Here is an 11,475-nt window from a genome sequence, read left to right on the forward strand (position 1 = left end):
ATCATTCTCAAATGGAAAAGTTTGGAACAACCAACAGTCTTCATAGATCTGTCTGCTCAGCCAAACTGAGTAATTCGGGACGAAAAGCCTTGGTCAGACAGGTAACCAAGGACCCAATGGTCACTATGAATGAGATCCAGAGTTCCTTTGAGAGGATGAGAGAAACATAAAGAAGGACAAACATCAGTGCAGCTCAGTGTCTGTTTTTCCCCACACACACCGTTGGGAATTGTGGCCAAATAGTTCAGTCTTCGTTTCATCAGACCAGATGATTTTACTTCTCATGGTCTGAGAGTTGTTCAGGTACTTTTTGGGAAACTCCCGAGTCCCGGCAAAAAATGACTTCCATCTGACCACTCTACCATAAAGGCCTGATTGGTGGAGTGATGCACTGATGTAAGGCCTGATTGGTGGAGTGATGCACTGATGTAAGGCCTGATTGGTGGAGTGATGCACTGATGTAAGGCCTGATTGGTGGAGTGATGCACTGATGTTTGTCCTTCTTTACGCTTCTCTTACTGAAGTGATGTTGCCCAACATCGCTTATAGCACCTTAACCCTTAAAGGTGTAGGTTTTTGAACGTTCCAAGTTCCGCAACAATTGAAGGTTCCAAAATTCTATGTTGAATTCAATGAACCCAGATATTCTTTAGAACGTTCATTTCTCAACATTCCTTTAAGGGTTAAAGAGTCTGAAACATAACAGAACATCGCTTATAGCACCTTTAAGAGTCTGAAACATAACAAAATGTGGAAAAAGTGAAGCGCTGTGAATACTTTCCGTATGCACTGTATGTGAATACACCTTACACAAGTCTATGTCAGAATCTATTTAAACTTTTATGATGTTTTGCTTGACAGATATTTCACACATTTTCTGTTTCACTTGTGCTCACTCGTTGGAGCCCTTACTAAGCGTGAGTCAGTGCTACAGTAGGATGCATGTGTTGGATGGCTTGGCTTTAGCGTTTTCTTCGTTGTTGTCTTGGGTCTCGCCAGGGAACTTGACGTTAGGATCCAGTTTCTTCAGGCGATACATGAGTCTGAATTGGGCCTGGAACTTCCGCAGCGGGGTGAAGTTGGACCGGATCTCGCCGGGACAGCGGAACGCCTCCTTGATGAAATGTCCAAGCTGTGACACGGCCACCAGTCCGTCCTTCTGCGTCAGCATCCTGACGATGGGCGAGTAGACATACTGCACGTAGAGCAGCCTGCCTGCAGCACACAACATGCCACACAGCGCTAATCATTACATAGCAGGAATCACTGACCACAAGCCACACAGCGCTAATCATTGCAGGAATCACTGACAACACGCCACACAGCACTAATCATTACATAGCAGGAATCACTGACAACAGGAATCACTGACAACACACCACACAACGCTAATCAGGAATTACTGACAACACACAACACAACGCTAATCAATACATAGCAGGAATCACTGACAACACGCCACACAGCACTAATCAATACATAGCAGGAATCACTGACAACAGGAATCACTGATAACACGCCACACAGCGCTAATCAGGAATCACTGACAACACGCCACACAGTGCTAATCATTACAAAGCAGGAATCACTGACAACACACCACACAGCGCTAATCAGGAATCACTGACAACACGCCACACAGCGCTAATCATTACATAGCAGGAATCACTGACAACAGGAATCACTGACAACATGCCACACAGCGCTAATCATTACATAGCAAGAATCACTGACCACAAGCCACACAGCGCTAATCATTGCAGGAATCACTGACAACACGCCACACAGCACTAATCATTACATAGCAGGAATCACTGACAACACGCCACACAGTGCTAACCAATACATAGCAGGAATTACTGACAACATGCCACCAAGCCACTTTATACACAGCGAGAATCACTGACAATACACCACCTAGCCACTTCATACACACGCCACACAGCCACTGACACTATAATAATATAATGACTAAACATCAGTTGCAGAGTAACAACATGTCTCACAGGGACTGTGTAGCAATAACCGAACACATTATCAGTTGACAGATGAGAACCATACAACAGCTAACACACATACAACATGCAACAGTGTACACACACACACAACATGCAACAGTGTACACACACACACACACACTCAACATGCAACAGTGTACACACACACAACATGCCACACTGTACATGCATGCAAAAGATGACCGCACTGATGTCCACTTCATTAGTGCAGACTACATGTATGGAGATGACCACACTGATGTCCAGTGACTGTAGGGACACAGGGACAGCGTCCAGACACCAGCAGAGGGAGATAGAGAGCAGAGAAGTGGATCAGAGGAGCTCTTACCACTGGCTACGTCCCACACTTTAATGGTTTTGTCCTGGGATCCGGTGAACACGTACTGGTCATTCACAGAGAAGGCGGCACACAGCACCCCTTCAAAGAGGAACCCCTATAGACAAACACACACACTTATACTTATATAATAACATAATGATGTTCAATCAATGTAAATACACAATGCCTTTATGTCAAGTGCTCAGTTGACAGCTTGTAATATGCTCTATCTATAGAAGCCAAATGACCTTGTAATATGCTCTATCTATAGAAGCCAAATGACCTTGTAATATGCTCTATCTAATAGAAGCCAAATGACCTTGTCTGACCTTTTCTTACATGGTGTCTTCTGTTCTAGCACATTTGAGACTGCTGTCAGCTGTCTATTTCTGATCTAGTTCCCCTTGTGTGTGTAGACGTGTCCAATCTAGTTCCCCTTGTGTGTGTAGACGTGTCCAATCTAGTTCACCTTGTGTGTGTAGACGTGTCCAATCTAGTTCCCCTTGTGTGTGTAGACGTGTCCAATCTAGTTCACCTTGTGTGTGTAGACGTGTCCAATCTAGTTCACCTTGTGTGTGTAGACGTGTCCAATAAGGTCCTAATGACTAGAGAAATGTAAAGGCAGCAGATGAACTGGCTCCTAATTCAGGTGCATGTAACTACACAGCTGTGTTTCTGACCCTGTAGTCCATGGTGTGGTCGAGTCGCAGGGGCGAGAGCCTCCAGAGTGTCTGGACGCAGTCCTGGGACCCCACCAGGGCCTGGCCAGTCCTGTGGCTGAGTGCGACGCAGGTGACGCGGGCCGCGTGGCGCTCCAGAGGGGTGGACGAGGCGCTCTTGAAGTCGTAGAGCGTCACGTCGCCACCGTCCGTCCCGCACAGGAGCCGGCAGTCGGCCAGCAACGCCATGCAGGACAGCGGCGAGCACAGCAGCGTCAGCGGGAACCGCTCGAACGGCCCGTCCACACACGGGAAGCTGTCCCGCGCCGTGATCTCAAACAGACACACCGCGTCGTCGTAGGCCACCGCCATGCGAACCTCGTGAGGACTGATGGTCATTCCCTGGACCTTAGATATGGTGAGACCAGTTTAGACCAGTTTAGACCAGTTTATACACTGTAGTAGAGTGGGGCAGCCGTGGCCTACTGGTTAGCGCTTCGGACTTGTAACCGGAGGGTTGCCGGTTCGAACCCCAACCAGTAGGCACGGCTGAAGTGCCCTTGAGCAAGGCACCTAACCCCTCACTGCTCCCCGAGCGCCGCTGTTGATGCAGGCAGCTCACTGCGCCGGGATTAGTGTGTGCTTCACCTCACTGTGTGTTCACTGTGTGCTGAGTGTGTTTCACTAATTCACGGATTGGGATAAATGCAGAGACCAGTTTAGACCAGTTTAGACCAGTTTAGACATGTACATACAGTATACACTATTGATGAGGATATATATAATACATAGATGAGCATATGCACTAGCTCAGTAGAACATACTAGAACAAGTGAAGAATACACAGAGCCCAGCAGAGACCAGCACACTCTGATTTAAAAGCTGATTTAAAAATAACACACGACCCAGTTGAAACATTTCACAGCAAAGGGAACAGGGCTCCTGGCCCACAAGCACATTCTCATCCTTTCCACCAGGGGTCTCTACCGGCCCGCGGGCCACAAGCACATTCTCATTATCTACACAGGCCTCCTGGGCCACAAGCACATTCTCATTATCTACACAGGCCTCCTGGGCCACAAGCACATTCTCATTATCTACAGTCACAACTCATTTAGTTAAGAGCTGAAAAGCCCATGAAATGTAAGAAACAGACACTGGTTTGTAACTGTAATACTTTCAGAACATTTGACCGATTTGTTGTTGTTGTTGTTGTTCTGGGTTGTTGTGTACCTGGGGCATGTCCTCCAGTGGGGGGATGCACAGGGTCTCCAGGGGGAAGTCCAAGGGGTAGATCATGACGGTGCCGGTCCTCAGGCCACAGAACAGCAGCCGCTTCTGCTGTGCCAGCTCCAGACAGAGGACCTCCGCCGATGTGTCCATGGCGTCCGCAGACGCGCCTGCGGGAAAACAGGCCCCACTGGTCAAGCACGCTTGGGTTGATATTCTCATCACTTTACACGGTACAAACAGAGAGACAGATCTGTAGAAGGGGGTCACTTGCGCTTCAGCCTGGTTGGTGCTCACAGAACAGGACGCAGAAGTCAAGAAGGGAGATCCAAGGTCTAACAGGAGCCAAGGAACAGGACCGGAGCACTCAATGCTTAACAAGGAGCAGGACCGGAGCACTCAATGCTTAACAAGGAGCAGGACCGGAGCACTCAATGCTTAACATGGAACAGGAGCGGAGCTCTCAATGCTTAACGTGAGCAGGACCGGAGCACTCAATGCTCAAGGAGCAGGACCGGAGCACACAATGCTTAAAGCCAAGGAGCAGGACCGGAGCACACAATGCTTAATGTGTTTTTATACGTGAAAACTGACTAACGTTTCGACGCCCATGCGGCTTCTTCAGCTCCGGTCCTGCTCCTTGGCTCCTGTTAGACCTTGGATCTCCCTTTTAGATAGACAGATCTATTAGATGATAGTTTACCTATATATCCAATCAAAGAAATACATAACAACTTTGTGCAGCTTGAAAAGGGTTGTGAGCCACCAGTAGCTGACTTAGACCCAAGTGACTACATGACTCAGATAAAATACAGTGACATAAAGCAGTGACTACATGACTCAGATGAGATATGTGACATAAAGCAGTGACTACATGACTACATGACTCAAATAAGATATGTGTCATAAAGCAGTGACTACATGACGCAGATGAGATATGTGTCATAAAGTAGTGACTACATGACTACATGACTACATGACTCAAATGAAATACAGTGGGACATAAAGCAGTGACTACATGACTACATGACTCAGATGAGATATGTGTCATAAAGCAGTGACTACATGACGCAGATGAGATATGTGTCATAAAGCAGTGACTACATGACTACATGACTCAAATGAGATATGTGACATAAAGCAGTGACTACATGACTCAAATGAGATATGTGTCATAAAGCAGTGACTACATGACGCAGATGAGATATGTGTCATAAAGTAGTGACTACATGACTACATGACTACATGACTCAAATGAAATACAGTGGGACATAAAGCAGTGACTACATGACTACATGACTCAGATGAGATATGTGTCATAAAGCAGTGACTACATGACTCAGATGAGATATGTGTCATAAAGCAGTGACTACATGACTCAGATGAGATATGTGTCATAAAGTAGTGACTACATGACTACATGACTCAGATGAGATGTGGTGTGTCATAAAGCAGTGGTTCAGGGAGAGAGGGCCTCAGTGCAGTTCTCATACTTGTGATGTCACCTGTTGTACAGTCCCATGTGAAGACTTCTTTCCGGTTACCATGCTTCACAAAAAACGCCGTCTGTCCATCTTTGGACAGGGTCACCAGGGAGCAGTTAGCGGGGACGGAGGTCTTGGCTTTGTGCTTGGGGTCAGAGTTCAACTGCCACACCTTCAGCTGACCGGAGCAGGCCGAGGCTGACACGACCGTCTCCCCGAAGACAGCTAGTGAGGTCACCCTGGACCCCACGCCATGGAATGTGTCCAGGAGTTTTCCGGAAGACAGACACCACACCTGCACGATGAGAACCACAGAGGAAGACCAACAGCCTCCAATAAGTTAGCACAAAACACCCGATCACAATGGATCTAAACCGTAGTGCCTAAAGAAAACAACCACAGCGCTATTACAAAATAATCAATCCCATGTTACTGGTTCTCCCTCAGAAGTTTCTAGATTTCATGTTATGATGTCCATGTTATGATGTTCATGTGCAGTGTCCAGGCCTGAGGAGAGTGTGTGTGTGTCCAGGCCTGAGGAGAGTGTGTGTGTCCAGACCTGGGGAAAGTGTGTGTGTGTCCAGGCCTGGGGAAAGTGTGTGTGTGTGTCCAGGCCTGGGGAGTGTGTGTGTCTGTGTCCAGGCCTGGGGAGTGTGTGTCCTGGGTCCTCACCCTGATGAGCTGATCCTCCGCTCCGCTGACCACCACCCCGGCCTGACTGGACGCCACTGCCGTCAGCACTGTGGCATCATGGGATAGCTCGCAATGCCGCTGCAGGGAGCCACCGGGCTGAAGCTGCAGCAGAACCACCACCCGCTCACACCCTGTGGACACAACAGGACACAACAGCTCACACCCTGTGGACACAACAGGACACAACAGGACACAACAGCTCACACCCTGTGGACACAACAGGACACAACAGCTCACACCCTGTGGACACAACAGGACACAACAGCTCACACCCTGTGGACACAACAGGACACAACAGAACACAACAGCACCTGTTCACACCCTGTGGACACAACAGGACACAACAGGACACAACAGCTCACACCCTGTGGACACAACAGGACACAACAGCTCACACCCTGTGGACATAACAGGACACAACAGGACACAACAGCTCACACCCTGTGGACATAACAGGACACAACAGCTCACACCCTGTGGACATAACAGGACACAACAGGACACAACAGCTCACACCCTGTGGACACAACAGGACACAACAGCTCACACCCTGTGGACACAACAGGACACAACAGCTCACACCCTGTGGACACAACAGGACACAACAGGACACAACAGCTCACACCCTGTGGACACAACAGGGCCCAACACCCGCTCACACCCTGTGGGCACAACAGCGCACAACAGGACAACACCACCACCATCATAGTTAATCATGGAGGAGATATATACATACACCACCACCATCATAGTTAATCATGGAGGAGATATATACACCGCCATCATAGTTAATCATGGAGAAGATATATACATACACCGCCATCATAGTTAATCATGGAGGAGATATATGCATACACCACCACCATCATAGTTAATCATGGAGGAGATATATGCACAGTGTGTGACTTTAGTGGTGGTGTGTTAAAGGTGTGTGACTTTAGCGGTGGTGTGTTAAAGGTGTGTGACTTTAGTGGTGGTGTGTTAAAGGTGTGTGACTTTAGTGGTGGCGTGTTATAGGTGACTTTAGTGGTGGCGTGTTAAAGGTGTGACTTTAGTGGGGGCATGTGGCGGTTGGTCACCTGCTAAGAGCGTCCTCTCATCCTCGGACACGGAGAGGAATGAGGCCGAGCCGGGGAGGTCAGTGACTTCCTGTCTGCCACTGATACAAACCTACAAACACAAAGAGATGTTACGGAGAGAGAGAGAGAGAGAGAGAGAGAGAGATGGAGAGAGATGTTACAGAGAGAGAGAGAGAGATGGAGAGAGATGTTACGGAGAGAGATGTTAAGAGATGTTACGGAGAGAGAGAGAGAGAGATGTTACGGAGAGAGAGAGAGAGAGAGAGAGAGAGATGGAGAGAGAGAGAGAGAAAGAGATGGAGAGAGATGTTACGGAGAGAGAGAGAGATGGAGAGAGATGTTACGGAGAGAGAGAGAGATGGAGAGAGATGTTACGGAGAGAGAGAGATGTTAAGAGATGTTACGGAGAGAGATACTCGAGTGCGTAGGTTACACTGATTCTACAACAGCTAAGGGGGGTTACTCCACTAGCGTGTTGTATCTAGCAACGCCCCTTAGCTGCTGTAAAATCAGTGTAACCTACGGCCTCTCGGGGCTTATTGCTTAATTAAGAAATATGGAGGAAAATAACACAACATCTTCCCCAAAAAGATTATATAGTATTTATCATAGCCCATGCAGTGCATTGGTTTGACCATTGACTAAGTTATTGCCTTTTGTAGCATTAAGTAGAGGACAGGGATTCTTCCATCGTTAACATTTCACTATAAACAGCTGATTTCTGATTACCTTCCATCGTTAACATTTCACAGCTGGTATAAACAGCTGTTTTCTGATTACCTGGTGGATGTGTCCTTCTCTGGAGGCCAGGAGCAGTGTGTCATGCCTGGGCAGGTGAAGCGCACAGGTGATGGTGAGTGTGTGTTTTGGTCTGTGTGTGTGTATGGGGCTGAGAGTGTGTGTGGGGCTGAGAGTGTGTGTGGGATCGAGTGTGTGTGTGGGTGTGAGTGTGTGTGTGGGGTTGCTCAGTCGCGTCTGCATGCTCTCCAGGCCCGTGGACGCCTTGTAGAATGTGAGCAGGTCTCTATCCGACAGGACACACACAGTTCCGCTCAGTGTCCCCAACATGGACACCTGCCCAGGGAGTGTCCCCAACATGGACGCCTGCCCAGGGGGTGTCCCCAACATGGCCGCCTGCCCAGGGAGTGTCCCCAACATGGCCGCCTGCCCAGGGGATCCGCTCAGTGTCCCCAACATGGCCGCCTGCCCAGGGAGTGTCCCCAACATGGCCGCCTGCCCAGGGAGTGTCCCCAACATGGCCGCCTGTCCAGGGAGTGTCGCCAACATGGCCGCCTGCCCAGGGGGCCCCACGTCGTAGAGCGCCTCCCCTGTGTCCAGGTGCCAGGCCTTCACACACTGCAGACCAGACAGGAAGTCACAGATTCATAAATAGCACATTCTCTGTTTCCTCAAACCCAGCCTCCTTTCTTAACATTTTAAAAAACATTTCCATGGATTCTTTATCAAGCTAACAGTTGAGAGATAAGAATGTTGTTAGTTTTTGTATTGAGGGCAGCCGTGGCCTACTGGTTAGCGCTTGGGACTTGTAACCGGAGAGTTGCGGGTTCGAACCCCGACCAGTAGGCACGGCTGAAGTGCCCTTGAGCAAGGCACCTAACCCCTCACTGCTCCCCGATGCAGGCAGCTCACTGCGCCGGGATTAGTGTGTGCTTCACCTCACTGTGTGTACACTGTGTGCTGAGTGTGTTTCACTAATTCACAGATTGGGTTAAATGCAGAGACCAAATTTCCCTCACGGGATCAAAAGAGTATATATACTTATACTTGATAATAACTTATATAAACATGATGGAAAAACAGCCTTATCAATGAGGGACCATGTTAATTGTAAGGATTCTGCATAGAGGACACCTTCAGTAAATACAAAGTGAGCTTTTTAAGACCCCAGTGTAGAGTGTGAAGTGAAGAATAGCATTGTGGGTAATGGAGTCCTACCTGTCTAGGTGCCTGTGTGAACACCACTGCACTCTCCTCCACCACACAGCAGATGGCACTGTGCTGTGTCCCTGTGGCCCGTGTGTGTGTGTGCCTGACCCCTGGGGACCGTGTGTGTGTGTGTGTGTTCTCTGTGTCAGCGCTGACGGCGTTCTGGATGCAGTACATCTGTTTGCCCGTCTTCAAACTCCAGCAGGTCAGAGTAGCGTCGCCCCCACAGGACAGACAGCTACTGCCCCCATGCACCACCCTCACAGCCAACACTGGGCCTGTAGCAATACACACACACACACACACACACACACACACACACACACAAACGTACACACACACACACACACACACACACACACACACACACGCACACACACACACGTACACACACACACGCACACACACACATGCACACACACACAAGCACACACACACACACACACACACACACACACACACACACACACACACACACACACACACACAGACAGAGGAACAAAAGCATGAAGTAGACTAGACTGAAATGTAATGTTGGACATTTAATGACATGGATGTTTGGATGTTGGATGAGAGGTTATTCTGCTCTGGAGTCCAAGACGTCACTCTCGCTCACCTGTGTGTGCGACGAGTGTGTGAACGATGTCGAGATCTCGCATGTTCCAGGCGATCAGCAGCCCGTCCTCTGAGCCGGCCACTAGAAGGTCGTTTGTAGGACAAACGTCCACTGCAGTGACACCTGCACACACACACAGAGCCAACACACTCACATGTCAGCATAACACAGAGCCAACACACACACACACACACACACACACATAGAGCCAACACACTCACCTGCACACACACACACACATAGAGCCAACACACTCACATGTCAGCATAACACAGAGCCAACACACACACACACACCTACACACACACACACACATAGAGCCAACACACACACCTGCACACACACACACATAGAGCCAACACACTCACCTGCACACACACACAGAGGCAACACACTCACATGTCAGCATAACACAGAGCCAAAACGCACACACACACCTACACACACACACACACACACACACATAGAGCCAACACACACACCTGCACACACACACACATAGAGCCAACACACTCAACTGCACACACACACACACACACACAGAGCCAACACACTCACATGTCAGCATAACACAGAGCCAACACACACACACACACCTACACACACACACACAGACACATAGAGCCAACACACACACCTGCACACACACACACACATAGAGCCAACACACTCACCTGCACACAGACACACACACACAGAGCCAACACACTCACATGTCAGCATAACACAGAGCCAACACACACACACACACCTACACACACACACACACACATAGAGCCAACACACTCACCTGCACACACACACAGAGCCAACACACTCACCTACACACACACACACACACAGAGCCAACACACTCACCTGCACACACACACAGATCCAACACACTCACCTACACACACACACACACACACACACACACACACACACACACACACAGAGGCAACACACTCACCTTCCCATTGAATTATCCTGAAAGTTACACTCATATCATGTTGCACTGAAACAAGCTACTGCAATACATCTGTAAATAAATGTTGATATAAACTCCTGTGTGATTTATATTATACAGCTCTGGAAAAAATGAAGTTGTGGACAGGCACAGATCTGTAACTGGAAACCATACATACAGGTATCTTATCTCTACCAAATTTCTTGAATTTCCCCCTGGGATTCATTTTTTCCATATGAAGAGTGAAGACATTAAATCATTTTCAGGGGAGCTAGTGTGAGACGTGGGGTCAGTAGGGAAGTAAGACGCACCTTTGTTAAAGCCTGTGAGGGTGCTTTTCAGCGCCCCACCAGGAGGGGGCAGGAAGGAGCTCTTGGGGACAAGGACGGGGTCAGCGTAGGACGCGAACCAATCCTGGCACTGAGAGCACAGCCGGCCAATCAGAGCAGGGTATGTCTCAGAGAAGGTGTGGAGCCGCCCG

The 11,475-nt window shown here is 48.8% G+C and overlaps 1 protein-coding gene across 1 annotated transcript in view; it reads right to left on the reverse strand.

Annotated features, from left to right (window-relative positions):
- Window positions 1-743: 743 nt before the first annotated feature.
- nwd1 (NACHT and WD repeat domain containing 1) overlaps window positions 744-11,475 on the reverse strand; it is a 24,656-nt gene continuing 13,924 nt past the window's right edge. The window contains exons 10-23 of the mRNA XM_076275514.1: window positions 11,306-11,475; window positions 10,046-10,168; window positions 9,580-9,707; window positions 8,527-8,745; window positions 7,483-7,573; window positions 6,918-6,986; window positions 6,725-6,801; window positions 6,610-6,643; window positions 6,383-6,567; window positions 5,732-6,005; window positions 4,230-4,396; window positions 3,018-3,404; window positions 2,347-2,452; window positions 744-1,215 (exon numbers count right to left, since the gene is read on the reverse strand). The exon at window positions 11,306-11,475 is cut by the window's right edge and continues 28 nt beyond it. Of these exons, the coding sequence (XP_076131629.1) occupies window positions 929-1,215; window positions 2,347-2,452; window positions 3,018-3,404; window positions 4,230-4,396; window positions 5,732-6,005; window positions 6,383-6,567; window positions 6,610-6,643; window positions 6,725-6,801; window positions 6,918-6,986; window positions 7,483-7,573; window positions 8,527-8,745; window positions 9,580-9,707; window positions 10,046-10,168; window positions 11,306-11,475 (2,317 nt within the window). The 3' untranslated portion in view covers window positions 744-928. The remainder of the gene's footprint in view (window positions 1,216-2,346; window positions 2,453-3,017; window positions 3,405-4,229; window positions 4,397-5,731; window positions 6,006-6,382; window positions 6,568-6,609; window positions 6,644-6,724; window positions 6,802-6,917; window positions 6,987-7,482; window positions 7,574-8,526; window positions 8,746-9,579; window positions 9,708-10,045; window positions 10,169-11,305) is intronic.

The sequence above is a fragment of the Alosa pseudoharengus genome, unplaced genomic scaffold (assembly GCF_046254945.1).
Source record: "Alosa pseudoharengus isolate Yale_2024_CS ecotype anadromous, Long Island Sound unplaced genomic scaffold, YU_APseudo_1.1 YU_APseudo_1.1_scf_11, whole genome shotgun sequence".
NCBI lineage: Eukaryota > Metazoa > Chordata > Actinopteri > Clupeiformes > Clupeidae > Alosa > Alosa pseudoharengus.